The 21,772-nt window shown below is 38.7% G+C and overlaps 3 protein-coding genes across 3 annotated transcripts; 2 read left to right on the top strand and 1 right to left on the bottom strand.

Annotated features, from left to right (window-relative positions):
* Positions 1-389: 389 nt before the first annotated feature.
* On the bottom strand, positions 390-6,932 carry LOC101312439 (DNA repair helicase XPB1-like). Its single transcript, XM_004298773.1, has 20 exons — positions 6,820-6,932; positions 6,688-6,734; positions 6,528-6,600; positions 6,268-6,430; positions 5,962-6,184; positions 5,822-5,878; positions 5,370-5,513; positions 5,052-5,132; positions 4,837-4,924; positions 4,247-4,584; positions 4,072-4,147; positions 3,782-3,975; positions 2,895-3,058; positions 2,739-2,811; positions 2,346-2,459; positions 1,870-1,950; positions 1,737-1,796; positions 1,514-1,597; positions 942-1,084; positions 390-819 (listed from the first exon to the last, which is right to left on the bottom strand). Exons 1-20 carry the CDS (start codon positions 6,827-6,829, stop codon positions 726-728), a joined length of 2,307 nt encoding a protein of 768 aa, XP_004298821.1. The 5' UTR covers positions 6,830-6,932; the 3' UTR covers positions 390-725.
* A 1,754-nt stretch (positions 6,933-8,686) lies between these two features.
* LOC101312150 (beta-adaptin-like protein C-like) lies at positions 8,687-15,054 on the top strand. The gene is made up of 15 exons (XM_004298772.1): positions 8,687-8,797; positions 9,282-9,479; positions 9,992-10,105; positions 10,223-10,473; positions 10,630-10,765; positions 10,887-11,066; positions 11,165-11,257; positions 11,353-11,564; positions 11,642-11,705; positions 11,893-12,072; positions 12,351-12,443; positions 12,777-13,189; positions 13,428-13,617; positions 13,693-13,896; positions 14,377-15,054. The coding sequence occupies exons 1-15, from the start codon at positions 8,711-8,713 to the stop codon at positions 14,674-14,676; spliced, it is 2,715 nt and encodes a 904-aa protein (XP_004298820.1). The 5' UTR covers positions 8,687-8,710; the 3' UTR covers positions 14,677-15,054.
* A 594-nt stretch (positions 15,055-15,648) lies between these two features.
* On the top strand, positions 15,649-19,268 carry LOC101311858 (uncharacterized RNA-binding protein C25G10.01-like). Its single transcript, XM_004298771.1, has 7 exons — positions 15,649-15,729; positions 16,241-16,263; positions 16,390-16,473; positions 16,601-16,709; positions 17,313-17,462; positions 18,181-18,244; positions 18,815-19,268. Exons 2-7 carry the CDS (start codon positions 16,241-16,243, stop codon positions 19,051-19,053), a joined length of 669 nt encoding a protein of 222 aa, XP_004298819.1. The 5' UTR covers positions 15,649-15,729; the 3' UTR covers positions 19,054-19,268.
* Positions 19,269-21,772: the final 2,504 nt, after the last annotated feature.

Below are 21,772 nucleotides of genomic sequence, written 5' to 3'. Positions count from 1 at the left end.
AACTAGAGGAAAAGACAGTGAGGGAAGGACAACTGTTCATGAACTACGATTTTGGACATCCGCAGTTTCAGTACGGTGACTATTTTGAGCAATGTGGATAAGCTTTTACAAGAGGGATCGATGAGCTTCCTTTTAGAATCTTATTACTAGGTCTGGAGCAAAACATGGCCTTTATAAGTAGAGAATATCGAAGTGTTCCCTTTGGTTTTCCTTTTTTGTTTAATGTAACATTGTAACAAGGCACCACCGGTGAAGCTTAAAGTTGCATTTGAGTAGTAGTTGTAGATGGTAGAAGTTAGTTTTTGGAGAGCAGTGGTAGAATATGAAAGTAAGACTCGTCTCAACTCTTTCCAGATACTATCTCTAGAATGTTGGCGGACACAATTTTTACGAATCTTGAATCTTAAACTCCAAATTACCCAAAAGTTCATACAATTACAGACCGCATTGCATAGATTATAACCCTCCTGGACAAGTTATGAAAGTTTTTCTTCATAACATATCTCAGAAGATCTCAGCCACGAGTAATACATGCCTTCAAAATATATACAAGTACAGCCACACCTTTGATATGTGCAAAGCTGCACATACTGTATTTAATTTGATCTTCTCATCCTTGGACAAGGAACTCGGCTATCTGAGAAGTAAATTGCTCATTTCATAAGTCGTAACAGAGCATCGACCTCAAATTTTCAATATCGTTATTTTCATCATCCTGTATGTGCTCAGGCAAAGCGTTTTTTAAACAAATGATGTCTCTTGGCTGGATCCTTGGGCTTACTCTTCAGCTGTCCTTTCCCATTTCTGTTTTTGCCAGTACTGCAAAGTAGGAGATGAGTTGATATAATAGTGAAAGTGTGAAACAATAAAGATAAAAATATACTTCCTTCATGTCCTCGACACATAAAGCAATAAAGGTAGAAAATATTGGATCAGCATACCTATATTCCATGTAAACCCTCCCATCGGCACCCGACATCGCACTCATAGATCCTGAAAAACGACGCGATTTAAGAAGGGCTATGTCATCTATATCTTCGTCTAGTTGCTCTAAGCCAACCGCATCATCACCAGCAGTCAACACCTGAAAGCATTAAGCAAGTCAGATAATCTAAAACATGAGTTCCTATACGCTTTGGACACCCCTAGGCCTCTCTAATAGGAAAGAAATCAAAGACTGCTTCCACTACTATTCTTAATGTCTCTATTGGAAAATTTATATAAGAACTTCCCCCGCTTCCTATTTCTTTACTATTTTCAACCAAGGAAAAGGAAGAGGGCACGAGATGTGGATATACATAAGGACAGTAGAGTAAGTGGAACAAATATGGAAGAAGAAAGTTGGCTTTTCAATGTAACAAACTACCAGTTTGGGAACACTGCTTCTAAAGAGTTAATCACACCACAAAAACCGTTTTTACATCCCCCATAGCAATCGAAGATAAGTTTGCCAGCATTGCTAATAAAAGAATCAGGGTTTAAGTGAAAAAACTTAAAAGAGGGACAGACAGACCTTAGAGAGTAGTTGCAGTTGCTCATCGAGACGGTGGTAGCTCAAATCAGCTCCTGAATCAGGTGGGGGCAAGCTTGTAATAACCTATTAATCGTGAATATAGAGGTTACTATAGATATCAGAGACGTGGTATAGTGTTATGCCCCCACAACACACAAAACTTTTGGTGTGGGGGGGACCGGGGGGGGGGGGGGGGGGGGTACAAATATTTAAAAGGATGTACCTTAAAACTATACCCTTGATCAATCAAAAACTGTTGTCGTTTAGTTGAATAGTACATCTCCTGTATTCAGATAAATGACTCAATATCACAACATTAAAAAGTTCCTCATGCAACTAAGAGAATAGATGCATACCTGTGTATCAGTTGACACGAGCGAATAAAAGAATGCATTATACTCCTCCTTACCTCCTGCCATCCGATCCCGAAGTTTACCCTATAGATCCAATCAAATGTTAACAACACACAAATCTGCAACATCTAATGATTATACCCAATACATTATTCTCATTTCCCAATGCATTAATAAAGAAAAATCTGTCAGGTTATTCACTTATAAGGTATGCCAGGTGTATGTCTTATTAACTGTGAAAAAAACAACAGTACAAAAACCTAGCAAAATATACCACCAACTTTTATAAAAACAGCCACTCAACACCAAAAGAAAGTTAAGATGCATATTTCAAAAATGAAAATGAATACATACATGCCCCAAGAATATGACATGCATTGCAATATTGGCCAACAAAAATTATAATTGATTCCATCATAATTTCAATATGAGAAGGAAGCAAGGACTACATCTATATGGTGATAAGCAAGAAAACAAACCTTAGCCCTCAGAATACGACCAAGACGCTGTGCTTCTTGACGTCTTGAACCAGCATGTGATGATATCTGAATAATCACATTTGCCTCGGGAATGTCAATAGAATTATCTCCCACCTGAAATATAAGGTCAGCTTCACATATTGATTCCAAGTATAAGAGCATAAAGTTTTCACTTGTCAATGATATCATGGCTATATGAAAAAGTTTATCAAAAGTAGACTATCATTTCAGAGCTTGCAAATAATGTGCAACAATCCAAAGTTTTGAAGATTTCCAGATAAATAAGAATGAAGTGTTTGCATCCAGTAAAAACTTCAATATAAAAGGGAACCCATTTCACTTCTCACAATTATGAAAGATATAAGAGAAAAGGTCACCGCATCAACTACATACCTTTGACAAAAATACAGTATTTACGTCTTTACTTGTTTTGAAGGCTTCTAAGATCTTTGTCCTCTCAACATGGCTGAGATTACAAAACCGATGGGATAAGAATAACATAGCAGAAGCAAAAGCCCATAATATTATTGCACTATGTACATAACCAACCTGGTAGCTCCATAGATCATAGGTTTCCGAAGTTTCATTGCATACTCCGTGAGGGCAAAGAGATTGTCAGCAAAGACAATAATCTTATCACCACGTTGCTGTTCATGAAACCGTATAAGAAACTCGCAAGCCCTAAACTTATTTGGATTCATCACATAAAGTGCCTGAAAAAGAAAGAGGACGTTAAATCTTCGAGAAGAAATATTAAAAAAGTGCTCACAGGTTGTACATCCAGCCTAATCTACATAGAGAGTAGTCAAGATAAGGAAGATGAAAACATAAGGGAACAGCTAGAAAAAGTTCATCAAGTACATAAATGTTTTGAGCCCCAAGGTGCAGAGAAGAAAACACCCCAGTACATAGAAAGGCATGATTAACGGTAACCTATTAGAACAAGGATTCTACTTCTCTCCCAATATAAGTTAGGACCTGTCCTTTCAAGCCCAAACCGAAGTTGTTTTGGGGTGAATAGGTTCAACTTTTCCTCATCAATCAAAATTCCTTTTCTTGAATTTTTTTAGACATGGATAATGGACTACTGTTACTCTTGGATTTTGCCTCCAAGGATCTGACTTGAATTTGAAGTCTGACTAGCTATAAAGACCCATGTAACAGTAACTTCAATCTCAAATGTAGTCTATAAAAATGGACAAATGATTAAACCACATACCAAAATGGCGAAAAGTGTTGAAAGAAGGGAAGGCAACACCATCTCTCACAGTTATTTTTTTTTTTCACTTAAAAAATTAAGTTTCATATTAACTGAATATCAAAATGAGGGAGTCACATAAGCATGTAAGCAGCTCTTCACTAAAAAGGACGTAATACTATCCTTGGAGAGAATACGCTCATATATCAAGATGAGTGAACTTTCAGAATGGACAGACCTGCTTTTTCTTGGAGTTCTCTTTCTTCAAATATTCTGCAAAGAACTCCTTCGTCATTGGACACCACACTTCAGCACACTGTACATTTGCAATAAATCCACCTTTTACCAGATCCAGCCAGTTTGCTTCATATAATTTGGGACCAATAAGAAAATTCAGATCTGTGATCCTCTCATCCTCTCTGACAAGAGTGGCTGCAAGTGTATAGATCAATAATTTAGGACTTAGAAACACTAAAAGATCAAGGGTAATTGTAAGCAATGCCTCAAAGCCTATATTATCAGACTCACCAGTCAGTCCGAGCTTGCAGTGTGATTTGGTAATTGCAATAACCTTTCGAAACATCTGAGCAGGAACAACGTGCACCTAATAAAAAGAACTCGGTCAGTATCCTGTCATGAATTCAGCATATGTGATGTACATAATCTTACCAGTAAAGAATCCGCCTCAAAATCATCTAATTACCTCATCCATGAGAAGCAATCCCCATTCTCTATTTCTTATTTCTTCTATAATTTTTTCAGATTCTTCAGACCTCTTGCCACCAAACGCAACCATGTTATATGTTGTAACAACCACCCCGGCATTTCCACGAAATCTTTCTTTGCTATCAGATGTGAAACGACAAATGTGTTCATCTCGAATAGTTGACCACAATTTAAACTGAAAAGCCCATTGATCAACAGAAACAGCATTTGTTGCTAGACAAAGGCAGCTCTTTTTTATTCGTGAGGCGGCAGAAACACCGACTAGAGATTTTCCAGCACCACAAGGTAACACAATAATGCCTGATCGTGCTCTCCCTGCATTATCAAATTATAACATCGAAAGAAAAAAAAAATCCAATTAAAGCAATGAAAAAGCACAGAAAAGCTACTTTAACTACTTAGGAACAATGCACAGTTCTTAGAATAAAACTAAAAAGTTTTCAAGAAGGAACAAAAGTTATCATAATGTGATCTTTCAACAAATCCCACCAAAATTTGAAAGCTCAGTTTGAAAGAGTTAGAAATTTCAGCAATCAATCATGTATGACAAGCTTACAAGAACTATACCATTTCCAAACATTTTACTCAAGCTCTTTTCTTGATATGGTCGTGGTTGAGCTTGAGGCTTGAGTTCCATATCAAGATCAGGGTTGACCTGAGGTGACAAAAGAGCCATACTATGATTAGATAGAGAGCGATAGAGAGAAGGAGAAAGAGAGTATCTCTTAGATGATGATTGCTTCATCAATACTGATTAATGATCTAAGGTAAAGGTTACTCACCGTATCATTTCTGAAGTCATACTCCTCCAACATGGGATAATTCAAGGCGTTCGGCAAACAACGTTCCTTTACTTTCTCAACCTGACAATCATAGAACATGCAACATGAAAAACTTCCTGACATATTAAGCTTAATACAGAAAAGATTGTCCTATAGGATCAGATTATGCATAATAAGGGCTTCAGATTTCAGGAAGACTGAAATGGGGGAAAGGTCTAGATGGTCGATATGTGATAGTGTGATTCAGACACCAAGCATAATCCAGGGATACAAGAGCTAATAACGGGAACACAGGCTTCCTTGATAGTAACAAGGTACCTGTGAAGGATCAATTTCAAATGCGTGAGTTTCTTTTTCTTCAGCCGCAGCTGCCAGTTCTGCTTCATTTAACAAACCACTGGAATCGGCTGCAATTTCGCCCAAGGTTTTGCTAATTGTAAATCCACCTTTTTCATTAGCAGCCTATAAAAGAAAGCAAGTTTAAATGAATGTCAAAACATGCGTCCAAGTGGAGGAATCATAGAGAAATCTACAGACGTGCCAGTACATAAATTATATATACAATCTAAGCACATTTTGGGGGGACAACACATATTGTTAACAATGGATGCACTGCACACATCTTATGGATACGTGACATAGGGAAGAGTGGAACCTCACGAGCATGAAGTAAGAAAAATATGCCTAAACTCGTAAATAAATTCTTCTTTTGGAAAACAGTACAATCACACAATGATAACTACACACTCCGAGCAGATCAAGGGACAGACCTCGGAAACAATCCTTGCTTTAGATATGACGTCGTCCCTGAGCAATTTCTTCAAAACCTGAAAACCATCCAGCAACAACTTAGTAATCCAAAAAATATCCACATCCCTCATCCATAACTGAACAAGTTAAAATCACTTGCCTCCGGGAAAGGGGATTCAACGTAGTACCGATTCTTCTTCAGCACAAGCTTCACTTTGCCGTAATTAGCCGTGGAGCCGTGTATGAAATCAATCATTTCTTTGGGGAGCTTAGTCTTTGACAGCTTATCCAAAACCGAAATGATAGTCTGCGTCTCAAGACCAACAGACACCGCCGCATACAGCGAATGCGGTGTCAAATTGTACTCGTGCATCGACTCCGGCCTACAACCAAACTCCAAATTCATAAACATTCCAAAACTTCACCTACATTATCACATTTCAGCTCGAAAAAAGCAAGTAGCTACCTGCAAACCGGTTCCGCAATTGCGATGAGGAAATCATAGGCTTGCTTGTACAAAGCCGAGAAAGTCTCGAGGAATATTCTTCCATCGGCGCAGGCCCACAGCGGACGATTCAGGTGATCAGGTTTCAATTCCAGCTTAGTAAAATCCCTCTTTTTCACTTCACCTACAATCAAAACCACCTCGAAACTTCAACCGCATTGATTTTAAACCCTAATTTCACCAAAACCCTAACGCAAACTGAAACAAACAAAACCTCATACCGTCGCCGCGGACGTCATCGTCGAGCTCCTCGCCGCCGACGTAGGCCTCGAAATCCTCGACGGGAATCGCTTCCTGCATAAAATGCTTGGTATGTAAGAAAACTATTAACTGCGGTTAAAAAAGTGATCGGAAGATCGTCGGAGCTAGATGAAGCGATACCTTGGCCGACGATTTGTGCTTCTTACTAGGTCGGTGGGATTTCTCGCCTGAGAGAAAGAATGAAAGATGTGATAAGCGACAGTAATTTTGAGAGAGGTGAAAAGTAAAAAGAGGAGAGGTTGGTGAAATTACCATGTCCCATTGTGAAGCTTTGATTTGAAGTTTTCTGTGTTCGTTTGAGTTTTTATGGTTCGTTTTGGGGTTTTGGGGAAGATGAAGATTTCAGTTGGTTTATTTCTCTAGTCAGATTTAGAGGGAGAGAGGCTGTATTTATAGACCGCGCGTGGGTGATGTGGCACGTGCGGGCACGTGGTCGAAATTAAAGGCTTGTGTCCGAAACCGGGTACCGGTTCGGACTTCGGACCGACTCGCCCACTTCTTTCCGTTTTTGCTTTTTATTTTCGCCTTTCCGTAGAAAACAAATTTTCGTGGAGATTATAGTTCTTTGTTTCATGGAGATATTATTTCTAAATCCTTGTGTTTGTTTATAAACATTTTCTACGATATTTGATTTCATAAAAAGCTAATGCTTAGATCAATACCCAACACAGTTAAGAAGCACCTCTTATGCTTATGCTATTCACGATCTAAACCCTAATCACAAACCAATTTCAATACCACAAAACCGTAACAGAAACAAAATTCATATCAGAATTAGCAAAAACAGTTGAAGGAAAAAAGATTATCGAGAGAGAAATCGGGAAAAACTAACCAAATCTGGATTGGAGAAGAACTTTTGCAGAGAGATGAAGAAAGAAAGGAAGCAGCAACCCAAGCTTTTCATGAGTTGTTCGGGTGGAGTTGAGAGAAAGAGGGATGGTGGAAAGCTGGAAGTGAGAAACCGAGGAAAACAAATGTAGAGTTGACATATACGTGGTGAGTTTTGGACCTTTGGTTGTGGCTGTACGAGTGTACGTGGCTTCATCTTAAGGGACGAGGACATTGTTCACGTGAACAGTAATCCCCCCTCTCCTCTCCGTTTAATATATACAGATTAAAGGGGTTGCCCTATGACCCATCGCTTTGTGTATATATCAAAATAATGAACAATGCGGTATCTCACTTTTCGTGATAGAACAACATGTTTTATACATTAAGATTGTGTATTTTGAATAAAGTTTATATGTTAGTTGAGGGTTACCACTCGATGTTAAGGTTTTAAGAACAACAATTTGATAATAATATTGAGGTCAACATGTACAGTTACACTCAAATGTCTATACGTGATTATGTCTTTCTCACTTAAAAGATAATATCGCAAAAAAAAAAAATATTGATGTATTTCAATATTATTAAGTTTTCTCTAACAATAATCATTTTCTAATCTAGATTTCACGATCATCAACGTAAGAACTAATATTTGTAGTTGAGAAGCGTTAAGACCCAATGACGTAAAAACATGTTTGACACTCATAATGTTTAAGATTTCTTAGGAGATGCAATCACAAACAAGAAAATCGTTTCCAATAAAAATGCCACATTGCATATGGCACAAAATCAAGATGGTTTTCCTTTTCTTTGTTTGGAACACATACTTGTTCATATGTATCCAATAATGAATGTTCAATTGAGCTCAGGAGCAAGGATTAAAATATCCATTATATATTTGATATTTTCTTGAAATTTTCGTTTTTTACAAGCACCAATATTAATTTTCATATATTATATAACTAGTCTATTTTTGATTGAATATACAATTTTTATATATACTTTGGTAAATTTTTTATCAATATTCGATATTTTCTTAATATATCTGTCGATATATTATTTTTTCCGAACCAACGATATTTCCGTAATCGTCGATCTTTTAATCCTTGCTCAAGAACCCAAACCGGTCCGGTCCACGGTCGGTTCAAGTAGTCGCTTCGGGTTTAGAACAGTCAATTTAGTAATTTAGCACCCAGTTCTTCTTTTTCCGTTGTTAATTTTCGTCTTCCACTCCTGTGTTTTAGACCAAGGAAGAAAGCATTTGGTCTCAGCCATCTGAGACTCAGAGAGAGATAGAGAAGACGAAGAAGAAGAGATGAGCGGCCACGACTCCAAGTACTTCTCCACCACCAAGAAGGGTGAAATCCCCGAGCTCAAAGAAGAGCTCAATTCTCAATACAAGGTCTGCCTTCTCTCTCTCTCTATCTCAATCTCTCTGTGAATTGATCTCTGATCTACGTCTATTACGATTTCGATTCTTCGCTTTCCGAGCAGATCTGTTAGTTGAAGCATTAACCTCTTGCTTAGATTTGCGTAAATTGTATTAGCTGCGAACTTAGGTCTTCGGAATTGTGCGGATCCGATGCGCTTTCGTTTCTATTGAGCTTTCGATTCTGCTATGTGCAAGAGAAACCGGTAGAGTTGAAATCGAAATCTGCCATTTCTGTATAACTAAAATGCAGTTTCCTTGTTTGTTCGTAGCTCGTAGCGCAGTGAATTGTAGTTATACATGATCGAAATTTAAGATAATAGATGATTTTCGATTATATAAGAGATCACGCTGTTGGAATTTGCATCATTCTATGCTAGAGTTCTGATTTTATGCTTGTGTCGTTTATTTTGATTCAGAATTATCTTATCATGTACTTGTTTTGAGTGTGGAGCAGGACAAGAGGAAAGATGCGGTTAAGAAGGTGATTGCTGCAATGACAGTTGGGAAGGACGTCTCGTCGCTTTTCACGGATGTTGTCAATTGCATGCAAACCGAAAATTTGGAGCTCAAGAAGCTGGTTTATCTGTATCTGATCAATTATGCTAAAAGCCAGCCTGACCTGGCAATTCTTGCTGTCAATACATTTGTCAAGGTAAGACTTCATTCCATTTTTTTACAGCTGATGCAGTTATTTGAAATTCATATATTGTCCCACTTCATTGAAGCTTGCATTGCTGCGTGTAAATTGGTCATTTCAATTCAGATACTTATATGCTGTTAAATAGAGAAAATAGAGGTGGGAATCTAGCCATTTCAGTTTCATCACAAGTTAATAGAAAAAGGACATGGTTATCATGCGAAAGCAACTAGACATGGATTCGCTTTCCCAGTTTAAATTATATAAGTCAATAACGTCCTTACTTTACTCACTCCATGCTGCTATCTACTTATAATTGACTGGCTTTAAAATGGACAAAAGATTATGACGGTCAGGACTGGTGAATTGGTCTTATGGCAGCTCCAACAGATATAAGAAAGATTTTTCTTTTCTCAAAAGAATAGAGTTTAAGTCCTCTTTTGTTCTATTATTTTGAAATGAACATTTCTCAAATATTGCCTGTATATGCTCTCTAATGAATTTGTGCTGCATGTTAACAAATGCAGGATTCACAGGACCCAAATCCTTTGATTCGTGCTTTAGCCGTTCGGACCATGGGTTGCATTCGTGTTGATAAAATTACAGAATATTTATGTGATCCCCTTCAGAGATGCCTTAAGGTTGTCTTTTAGACATTTTGGTATTCCTGGTTATTTGGACTTGGTTTTAAGTTTGTCATTGAGTTGAAATTTGTACGCTTTGCTATATGTTTTCTTATTTATTGTACTTTATGACAGGATGATGATCCATATGTTCGCAAGACAGCAGCCATATGTGTCGCCAAACTTTATGACATAAATGCTGAGTTAGTTGAGGATAGGGGATTCCTGGAATCTCTCAAGGATTTGATTTCTGATAATAATCCTATGGTTGTAGCAAATGCTGTGGCTGCGCTTGCTGAAATTCAAGAGAATAGTAATAGACCCATCTTTGAGATGACCAGCCACACTCTGACAAAGCTCCTTACTGCCTTGAATGAATGCACAGAGTATGTGTACTTTAGTATCACTTATTCAACTATATGTGTTTTGAACACCTTTACTTTGGATCATCTATGTGTACTTGAATGATTGTTGCTCTGTTTTATCTTTTATCGAAATGCTTTGCAGTTGTTTCTCTAACTGATTGTGTAACATGTGTCCAGGTGGGGACAAGTATTTATACTGGACGCTCTTTCTAGATACAAGGCTGCTGATGCCCGTGAAGCTGAAAATATAGTAGAGCGAGTTACCCCACGACTACAGCATGCTAACTGTGCTGTTGTGCTTTCAGCTGTGAAGGTAACAAGTTCTGCATTTAATGCTCTGTCATTATATTGTTATTGCTATTGCTTTTAAGTTTTCATCATTGTGATTACTTCCACCATTAGTCTTATCTTTTTTCCTACCATTTCTCTTGCAGATGATCCTCCAACAAATGGAACTCATCACCAGTACTGATGTCGTCAGAAATCTTTGTAAAAAGATGGCTCCTCCACTTGTGACACTACTCTCTGCTGAGCCTGAGATACAATATGTTGCATTGAGAAACATCAACCTTATAGTACAGAGACGGCCCACAATTCTTGCTCATGAAATTAAGGTGAATAAATTTCAATGCTATTGCCTGATCCCAAGTTCTACAGACTCATATGAATTCAAGCGGTTCATACTTATAAGCAAGTTTTCATTATTTTGTAGGTATTCTTTTGCAAGTACAATGATCCTATTTATGTAAAGATGGAAAAGTTAGAAATTATGATAAAGCTTGCTTCAGATAGAAACATAGACCAGGTATGTAAATTCTTCCAGAAGTTACCGGTTCAGTTTAAACTTCAATGCTATGTTTCAGATAATCAGAATCATAACCTACTGAAACATTTCTGCAGGTTCTGTTGGAGTTTAAAGAGTATGCTACTGAAGTAGATGTGGATTTTGTCAGAAAGGCTGTCCGTGCCATTGGTCGCTGTGCCATCAAATTAGAAAGAGCAGCTGAACGGTGCATTACTGTATTACTTGAGTTGATTAAGATCAAAGTCAATTACGTAGTTCAAGAGGCCATTATTGTCATCAAAGACATCTTTAGAAGATATCCCAATACGTAAGTTATGAGCTTTTAGTGCTTATATATATGTTTGCCCTTGCAAGTTTTTTCCTGAATCTCTACCTTGATTACAGCTATGAATCCATCATCGCTACTCTATGTGAAAGCCTAGACACTTTAGATGAACCAGAAGCCAAGGTACTCAATGTTCCTTTCCACTTTAGAAGTACTGTTATTACCTAAACTTTCTACTATGTGCCTCTTCTTACTGAAAACTACTTACAGTTCTTGAGCTTTGTATTGTTACTTCTTTGTTTCAATGCTCAAATTAATTCTCTCTCTCTCTCTCTCTCTCTCTCTCTCTCTCTCTCCCCCTCCCTCAAAGGCATCGATGATCTGGATAATTGGTGAATATGCGGAAAGAATTGACAATGCCGATGAGCTACTTGAAAGCTTTCTGGAAAGTTTCCCTGAAGAACCTGCACATGTCCAGTTGCAGTTGCTGACTGCAACTGTCAAACTTTTTCTTAAAAAGCCTACCGAAGGACCACAACAGATGATTCAGGTACTTCATTTGTACTCTACTTCATTTATCCTTCCGGGTTTACAATGTCCGTTGATTTGTTTTAAAGAGCTTATCAAAATTTGTAGCATTATTATGGAAGCGAGTAGTTTCGATTAGATTGTTGTAGTATAGTACAATATCTGAAAGGCATAGACTGTCTTATTAATTTGAAATAGTGTATTTCTATAGTAGTTTTAAATGCATGTTGCTCATTGGTCACAATTGTACTCTAGATATGCACCAAGTAAAACTTCTCACATTGTCGGTCCATCTTGCAGGTTGTTTTGAATAATGCTACTGTGGAGACAGACAATCCTGATCTGAGAGATCGTGCATACATCTATTGGCGCCTTCTATCAACTGATCCTGAGGTGGGTTTTGTGGAGATGAAATTCATTTTGTCAGTACAACTTTTACTCGTATAAGTGTGAATCTATGTTAATCTTATTTGGGGCTGGGGCAATTGGGTGTGCATGTTGCAACGGATTGCTTTTGAAACGGTCATGCACTTGTCGCATATGTACAACATCTAGGTTGTCCCTCGTACGATTATATAAAGCAACTATAGATCTAAATTTTTAGGATAAAATGCTTGAAATTTATCTGAACTTTTGGACTGCCATAAGACAACTTACAATGCTATATCCTATGGGGCTGTTCCATCACGTTTTATGTCTTATGGGACTCTACTTTATATCTCTCAGGCAGCAAAGGATGTTGTTTTAGCTGAGAAGCCAGTGATCAGTGACGATTCAAACCTCCTTGATTCCTCACTTCTTGATGAACTTCTTGCAAACATTGCTACATTGTCCTCTGTGTATCACAAGCCCCCAGAAGCATTTGTTACTCGTGTGAAGACCTCAACATCGAGACCTGAAGATGAGGAGTATGGTAGTGAAACAGGAAATTCTGAATCACCTGCTCATCTTGCTGATAGCGCTGCTACTGGTTCATCCCCACCACCAACTAGTTCAGGTAGTGTTCCATATGGTGCACAAAGGCAACCAGCCCCTGCACCAGCTTCAGCTGCTGCTCCAGTGCCAGATTTACTTGGTGATCTGATTGGCCTGGATAATAGCGCTATTGTCCCTGTGGATCAGCCTGCTGCTCCTACCGGGTAAGTATGGTGGAACCTTCCATTATTGCTACATTGTGATGTTAATTGAACTTGTCGCCTGCTGTAGGAAGTGGCATTGGTACTCTAAATTATTTGTGGGGATTTGTTTGGTATAATGAATAAAGAGTAAATGGTCATTGGTCATTGGCTGACTATGCTGCGAAGAATCATTTTTCTGATATCAGATGTCTGCATTGTAGTTTTGAGTTCTTACTGGATTTTCTGACTTTGATTGCAGGCCTCCATTGCCTGTCTTAGTACCAGCATCAACTGGTCAAGGTTTACAAATCAGTGCTCAGTTGACACGCAGGGATGCTCAAATTTATTACAGTATATTGTTTGAGAACAACACACAAGTCCCATTAGATGGGTTCATGATTCAGTTCAACAAAAATACTTTTGGTCTTGCGGCTGCTGGTCCCCTTCAGGTAGTCATCAAACATATCGCCAAGTGAAATTTATGCCCGAATAAGATTTTCACCAACTACATTTCTGTTAAACAGGTTCCACAAATTCAACCCGGGACATCAGCAGGGACTCTCCTGCCTATGGTTACATTCCAGAATATGTCTCAAGGTCCTCCAAGCTCATTATTGCAGGTTGCTGTGAAAAACAATCAACAACCTGTGTGGTACTTCAATGATAAAATCCCACTGCATATCTTCTTTACCGAGGATGGCAGAATGGAGCGTGCAAACTTCCTTGAGGTGAATTATCTTGAACCCTCTGTTTCCTATTTAATGTCGTGTGGGGCCATTGGTGTCCTTAAGTGAGAGACAAAAGGACACTCCAGCCTGTTAATCGCTGTTCTTTTTAGCTGACCGACTATACAACTATATAAGCGTCCTAGTGTGGTGCTATAGGACTGGGGTGAATATATATTCATGTATCATGCTTCCATGTTAGCTTTTAGTTAAAAAGGCAGAAAGGATTAAGCCTGTGGGTACCCAATTGGTGAGGGAGGGTGGGTATTAGTGAGAATTAGGATAAGTCGGAGGTTTTGGTGTGGTTTTGAAGTGGAATTTGAAATATTGTCGATAATTTAGAGGCAAATACAATTTGAAAAACCTATGTAGTCTAAAAGATGTAGGTACAGAGCATTCTGATCAGATGCTGCTCTCGAATGAAATCGATTAGACCAAGTGGTGATTATTGAAATCTAAATTTGATGCTTATTCTCATTGCAGACATGGAGGTCCCTTCCTGATTCAAATGAGATTACTAAAGAGTTCCCTGGAATTGTGGTGAGCAATGTTGAAGCAACTCTGGATCGCCTGGCTGCTACAAACATGTTTTTTATTGCAAAGCGAAAACACGCCAACCAGGATGTCTTTTATTTCTCTGCAAATATACCCAGAGGAATACCATTCCTAATTGAAATGACTACAGTAGTCAATACCCCTGGGGTCAAGTGCGCAATCAAGACTCCAAGCCCAGAGTCGGCACCCCTTTTCTTTGAAGCTGTGGAGACTCTCCTGAAGAGCTAATCATCACCCCCTTGTTAGACACTCTTGAGTATTCACTTTGTCGTGAAAAAAAAAAAAACCAATAGAAGAGAAAAAGAAGCCGGGGTCAAGTGTGCAATCAAGACTCCAAGCTGAGAGCCGGCACCCATTTTCTTTGAGACGACTGGAGGATGATTCTGTTTTGTATGTTATATAATTTTTCTTTGTATCTCATATTTTTGGTCAGCATTTGTCAGTCTTGGCTATTGAGTATTGAGGCTTGGGTCGATATTTTCTTGATCTTTTTGCTATTCTTTGTACTTAAACGTCATCGACACACTTACATTAACCTTGAATTGTTCAAACTTGAGGGTTTTGAATAGTTTTACGAAGTTGTGATGGCTTGGTTGCACTCGTTAATCCTTATGTTGAAAGCTGTTGTTGCGGTGTGCTTCTCCTTAAGATTCCTTTGCTTATCAAATATTTCATCGTTTCTACTTGATTCACAAAAGTGAATACACATACTTTTGACACTCAATTTGATTCCTGCATCTCATGCTGGAGCCCTAGAGAGAAGACAAACATTCAAGGAGTCTCAGAAATTTTTCTCTACACATAATTACATAGTTCTAAAGAGACTAATACAAGTAACTCAGCTCGCCTAAACACACATAAAGAGCTCTTGGTATGTAGAATTGATGCCTGATTGTTACCCGGAAAGCTCACATCCAAATACACCACCACATGCGGTCGAGTTGTTAAGAGCCTAGGTTCGGAATGAAATTCAATCTACCTGTAGTAACCAAGGAGACGAAGCGTTCTGACATGTCCTCGGACCTGCTAACCATGGGATTTCGATAGATAAAAAAAAAAATGACGATAGCAAAACGAAGAAATTAGGCGTAAGCCGCGTACGTGTGAGAAATGAGAAGCGCGTGACGAATTGCATTTGCCCTTTATATCTACTTTTTTGGGGGTTGGAGCCTTCATTTCCTTCTTTCCATTAATTTCTTTACAGCAAAGTTAACACTGCGTTTCTCTCTTTACCGCGCGTTAGGGCATCTCGGTTGACTCCAGCTTCCTCTCCCCTCAAAGGTAAACCCTACCTCCTATCTCTTCTCCCATCTAATCCATCAACAATTTCATATCGATTTGAACCTCTTTCAATCTGCTTTCGAATTCAATTTTTCTGCAACTCTGCCAAGTATATGCTTGAATTTGATCTGTAATTTTCTTGGATTCTGAACGAGAAGTTGAATTTATGTGCTCTGTGTTGGTAATTGAGCTTAATTTCACTTCGTTGAGCTTAATTTTGATATCTACTGTAGCTGTTTATCTCCGCCTTTGCTCTTTTTCTTTTGGAAAATTTAGTAATAGTCACCAAATTTGGAATAAATATGGATGCGGCTATTTTATTTCGCCGGTTTTTGGTTTATTTTTAGATTACATTTCATCGAATTACTTGTATGTTTGTTTGTATGCTCATTTGTTTGTATGTTCGTATGCATTTGCTTGTTTGTGTGTAAATACACATTGCATACAAATTTGTTAACCTATTAGTCATACTGAAAGCGGCAGCTAATATGTTCATGTTCTGTGTGTGTAGATGCCGTACACGAGAGTGAAAAGGTACAATTCCTGTTTTGATGTTAGTTCAGACTTGTAGTTTTTGTTTTTCTCTAACTTTTTGCTGAATAAGGATACAAGTCGTATAGTATCATGATTCACATGTGCCTTTTGGTGATTATTCCTCAGGTCTGTTTCACCGCAGACCTCTGTCTCACCTGTCAAAGGGCGTCAATCGAGATCATTGTCCAGGTCTAGAAGAAGTCGTTCTAGGTATGTTGGAAATCTCAATTTTTTTTAACTGTTCAGTGTCAGTACTGCATATAATGTATTTTGAGATTATATTTTGGAAATTCAGGGTGTTGAATATGATTCTTGTTGTTCTTACTTCTTACTCCAGGAGCCCATCTGTGGATGCTAGCAATCCTGGAAACAACTTGTATGTAACGGGCTTATCCACAAGGGTTACCTCTGCTGATGTTGAGAAATTTTTTAACAAAGAAGGCAAGGTATGAGCTATTTCAACTTTATTTTCTTGATAATGTAGAAGACTTACCCTGAGACAACTTCATGTAGATTTAACTTGTCGTGATATAGTGCTTTCAATTGGCTGCCATATTTTGAAAGCAAATATCTTTAAAGTTTGACCCAAAATAGTTACCTTAAACAATGGAAAGACAGACCAACTCTTTTTTGACCAAAAAGAAAGTCACAACTTGAAAAGAATGTTGATAAGTGCAGTAGGCAGCGGGTGTCTTATCTCTGCCATCACTTTATCACTAGATAGGTCCATTGTATTTCATTTAGCTATTGTACTTCAGAAGGAGTAACTTCTTTGGTAACATAACAGCTTTCCTTTCCATTTACTTTCTGTTCTTGAGATTCAAGAGAAGCTTTATTCTCTATTTTCTGATAAACTTTTTAATGTAGTGCTTGTCATTTCTGTTTATGCACCAAGAAAATGTGTTTTGTTTCTTTTATTGGACCTTAATTACAATTTGGTGAAGCATGAGTAGTTGCTCGTAGCTTCATGTTCATCTAGAAAGTGAGAATCTGAGAGTACCAAATTGGAGATTTGCTGTTGATAAATTACAACTAAGCTTTGGTTTCAGGTGTTGGATTGCCATCTTGTAACTGACCCTCGCTCAAGAGAATCTCGTGGATTTGCATTTGTCACAATGGAAACTGTAGAGGATGCTGAGCGATGTATCAAGTACTTGAATCGTTCTGTGCTTGAAGGTCGACTGGTCACTGTGGAAAAGGTATCATTTTCTGTCAAAGGAGTTACCTGGTGTAGTGTGCCGCTAAATTATTTTATAATGAAGAATTTCTTTCTTCAGAAATGTTGCCTGATAAGTTTTGGCAGCAGGTCTGGTGTGTGTACTTCATCGAATTCACAATCTAAGCTCTAAACAGTTGAAACTATCCCATTCACGACATGAGTTCTGCGTCGACATTCAAAAATCATCAATACAAATTCAACTATTTTGCAGAGGGTCGTATGCCCTTTATTCCTCTTTCGTTGGCAACAGCATCTGATGGTTGTTTATAACCTTAATACTTAAGATACCCTAGAGACATGGTAAATTCTTCTCGTTGTATTTGCTTTTTGGGCTTCTCGTAATTAATCCTTAAGACATATCTTATATCATATGTTAAAAATTAAAAGGTTGGACAGAAAACCTCCTTGCGCAGCCTGTATGGTTAGCCTTTGTCCTTGATGGTTACCGTTAAGAGGGAGACTTTTAAAACATGAGAACCTTTGGTACCTGTCCATGTTGTGTGGATTGATCATAGTCATTTCCATGGAGGGCAGTTCCCAGTTATCTTCGAGTAATGTAAAGTAGTTTCAAGCAGCGCATGCGGAGAGCAGTGTTACTGATTTGAGTAAATTGTTGATTAGGTTATCTGCATTTCTTGCTTAGTAAACTATTAAATTTATCTGCCTGGATGTTATCTTCATTTTCTGTGACTATGCAGGCGAAGAGGAAGCGAGGGAGGACACCAACTCCAGGAAGATACCAAGGCTTGAGAGATAAACGAGGTACACACTATACTTTTCGTAATAGATAACCTTGGCCATCATTTGCCAAAGTTTGCCATACCTGCGTTCATGGTATGTGCTTGTGGTGACAGTGGTGGGACAACTCAAATTTCAGTTAGAACTTATACCACTATTTGGCAAATGTAACCTTTGGTTCACAGCTCACACCATTACAAGCAGTCTACTGTGTTATTTTGAGTCTGGTGCCTTGTCTTAAACGATCTTCAGAATGGGTTTACTACTTGAAACTATGTTTCATTATATCCATTTTTAGGTAGAACCATGGTGGCTAATATTTGTGTGCCCGCTTCCTTAACAATGCTTTGTTTGGTGGACCAGTCCGCCTTGACTTATTGACTATTGAAAAATTTGCATCTCGTCCCTCATCTTAGTTTTTATGCTAAAAAATAATACAGCAGAGTTTTAAATATGTTCATCTTAAGTATCCATAGTCTTCACCCTTTTCATCCTGTATTTGTTAGAACTCCTGAATTAAAAGGTACTTAATTCTGAGTGAGCATTGAGACACCAGCCTCACTTTGAACTTATTTATGTTTCCTCTTTGTGAAGATGCAGGACGTGATCGTGGAGATCGTGATTATGGTGATCGTGGAGATCGTGATTATGGTGATCGCAACCGTGATCGTGATCGTGATCGTAGAAGATCTCGCAGCTATTCTCCTCGTAGGCGGCAAGACAGAGAGCCTCCATCCAGGGAGCGCCGAGGAAGGTCACGTTCTCCACCAGCCAGGGAGCGGAGGATGGATGAGCATTCAGACTCATACAGAAGGCGCAGGGATCACTCCTGAATTTGCCAACAGTTATAGCTACCCTTGCCAGGCATTCCCCCAAGTTGAGGAAACATTAACTCTGTCTTTGATGTGGGATATCAGGATCTTAGTACATTTGCACTTTTATTTTCCACCAACGCTTTATCCGTAATGTTGTTGTACTTGTATGAATAGGACCTGTGTAGCTAAATGCTGTGAGGCCACATTTGTTGTTGATCACTTTCTCAGCTTTGCTATGTTTGAATCTTGGTTTGCTGAGCGCACTTTCCCTATTGTCTAGGACCTTTACAAGTATGGTGTCCCTTGCTCCCTTTTAACCCTTTATACTATTAGAATCAATGCAACGCTGTGTGAAGAGCCGCAGTGAGTCCGTCGAGTATTTTCTGTTGTCGTCGACGTTATAGTAGAGCTTCAGAATGTCGACCGGACTACAGCTTCTAGACTTGCTCGCCGGGGTATGAATGTCCGGTCTTGATATCAGAAGTTTCCTGAAGGTTCAGAATAGGCTGCGGTGCACCCGATCCTAGCTCCCGGAAGGGAAAAAAAAAGCGAGGGAAAAATGCATGTGGGAGTGGGAGGGAAGGAGAGAGTGGGACCCAAGCTTTGAACTCGGGAGAGTGAGTGGAGTGCGGTCCAGCTGCAATGGCGGACTTGAAATCAAATTTCAAATTGATTTTTTTATTTTCTTTTTCTTTTTTATACACAAGTATACGGGAGGGGTACGACTCCACACTGTAGACTTTGTTTGGTAGGATAAGATCCGACAGCTGTGTTCCTGACACGTGTACGTCACTATGGCTCTCTTATTGTTCCAAACTGACCGGGGGTCAGGTGTGGCGCCACCGGCTCCGGCTCGGCTTTGCCTTGTCCTTCACGGCAGATCTTCAATCCCGAGGAGGTGGGGTGGTGAAAAGACGGAAGTACCCGTGCGAGACAAGGAGCCGTGGCCAAAGATGGAATGATGGGAGGCTTGATATTTTGTTGTCGGACAAATGGCGAGCAGGTTGGTTGGTCATGGTTACAGTTAGCATTTTTTTCCGGTTTTCACGAGGCTTCAGGAGGTTGTTCTTGCGGCGGCTGTGATTAAGAACAGAATTTTGCTAAGGGTGTTTCTAGATGTACCCAGCAAATTTCTAAGTAAACATAGCAACAAACTTTTTATCACGTTTTTTCATTATTATCCTTAAATATCTATAATTTTTCTCTTATTTTATATGAAAATAAAAAGAAATAACTGCAATGTTCTTGAAGTCGAGAACGCCGATGTTGTTTTGCCTATTCTGTTGTCAGTCTTCCTCTCTTTCTCCATATTTTCTCCAGTTTTGTTTCTTTCTGTAATCTTTGAGGTGATGGAGATCATCAAGACAATCAATTTTCAGAGCCAGCAACTCAACTTGAATTGTTTCAGATATATTTGTTTTTTCTTTACAAAGCAGAAGCAAAACAGGAATTAAAGCAATGAAATCGAGCCAGGACCAGTATTCTATGATGAACCAAATATTGTATGAACCCGCTAGAGCAGTAAGGTGTGAGAAAGCTATGATTTCATATATTAACATAATGACGAATACTTCTCACGCTAATCAATCATATAACTTATATATATGGCCAACTTATTTATTGATAAGGGAATAGTTAAATTCAAAAGCTTCCATGCAATATTTGTCAGAGAATCCTTTCCTCCTCCACCAAGTGATCGAATCGAAAAGAGGTGACGCAACGAGAAAATCTGGGGAGGACGGAACGATAAGGGTTTTTTTTTTCCTATTTTTTTTTCTCTTAATTCATTTAAAATAAGGGACATAATCGGAATGTTAGGAACTAAAAAGATGTTGTTGGGTCTATTTAGTCATTTGCCGGGTACATTTAGCAACACCCTTTTGCTAATTACTACACTCTTTTTGCATAGTAATTAGTGTAGTGTTACATTTTTACTTTAGTAATTTGATGATAAGTCCTTGTTTTTAAATATGGGCAATGAAAGTCAGTTGCTTAGGGAGTTAGGGTTGGTGTTTATTAGCTTCAAATACTTGTAACTTGTCCCGATTATACTAGTAGATGCATCAAACAATTTCATTAAATAACAAATATAAAGATAAAATCTAAGAACCATGATAGTCATCAAATATTCAATCTTGTATATTATTTATATCGTCACGTAACGCATCTTGTTACGGTCTCCATCGATCATTTCAACCTTTTTTCGGACTCGCAACAAACTTTGTGATCCAAGAAAGTGAAGAAACTTCAACCACGTACCTCCAAGGCCAAGAATTTACATGACTCTTCAGCTCTGCCCAAAATCCTTCAATTATTTCTTCACCCCCAGTTAATGAACTGACAAAAGCAAAAGCACAAGGGTGGGTAAAAATTCTCTCTGTCAAATCACTCCACACCCTTCAACAACTGTCACCTTCACATATTTAAACCGAGCCCCACACGATCACGGATATGACCGGACCATGCACCACACCACAAGACTCCAATCAAAACAGCTCCACCCCCGCCAAGCCAAGCCAAGCCAAGCCAAGCCGCGCAGCCGACCGGTTCCGCCGGTCACCAAAGCTGTGTCCGTACGGCATAAGCAGGTCGTTTCCTTGGCAGTTGGTAAGCATTTAGTGTGTGCTTTCCTCTCTCTCTCTCTCTCTCTCTCTCTCTCTACTACTACTACTACTACTACTACTACTACTACTACTACTACTACTCTACTCTACTACTACTACTACTACTACTTACT

Source organism: Fragaria vesca, linkage group LG5 (genome assembly GCF_000184155.1).
Source record: "Fragaria vesca subsp. vesca linkage group LG5, FraVesHawaii_1.0, whole genome shotgun sequence".
NCBI lineage: Eukaryota > Viridiplantae > Streptophyta > Magnoliopsida > Rosales > Rosaceae > Fragaria > Fragaria vesca.
The sequence above is the reverse complement of the archived record's forward strand: the minus strand, read 5'-3'. Positions and strand labels throughout refer to the sequence as shown.

Coding starts and splice junctions, on each gene's coding strand:
- LOC101311858 (XM_004298771.1), top strand. CDS start 16,241: ATGCCGTACACGAGAGTGAAAAG. Junction 16,264..16,389: donor CCGTACACGAGAGTGAAAAG/GTACAATTCCTG, acceptor ATTATTCCTCAG/GTCTGTTTCACCGCAGACCT. Junction 16,474..16,600: donor TCTAGAAGAAGTCGTTCTAG/GTATGTTGGAAA, acceptor TTCTTACTCCAG/GAGCCCATCTGTGGATGCTA.
- LOC101312439 (XM_004298773.1), bottom strand. Junction 5,879..5,961: donor TTGAATCCCCTTTCCCGGAG/GCAAGTGATTTT, acceptor GATGGTTTTCAG/GTTTTGAAGAAATTGCTCAG. Junction 4,585..4,836: donor GAGTAAAATGTTTGGAAATG/GTATAGTTCTTG, acceptor TTGATAATGCAG/GGAGAGCACGATCAGGCATT.
- LOC101312150 (XM_004298772.1), top strand. CDS start 8,711: ATGAGCGGCCACGACTCCAAGTACTTCTCCACCACCAAGAAGGGTGAA. Junction 10,474..10,629: donor GCCTTGAATGAATGCACAGA/GTATGTGTACTT, acceptor ACATGTGTCCAG/GTGGGGACAAGTATTTATAC. Junction 12,444..12,776: donor TTCTATCAACTGATCCTGAG/GTGGGTTTTGTG, acceptor TATATCTCTCAG/GCAGCAAAGGATGTTGTTTT.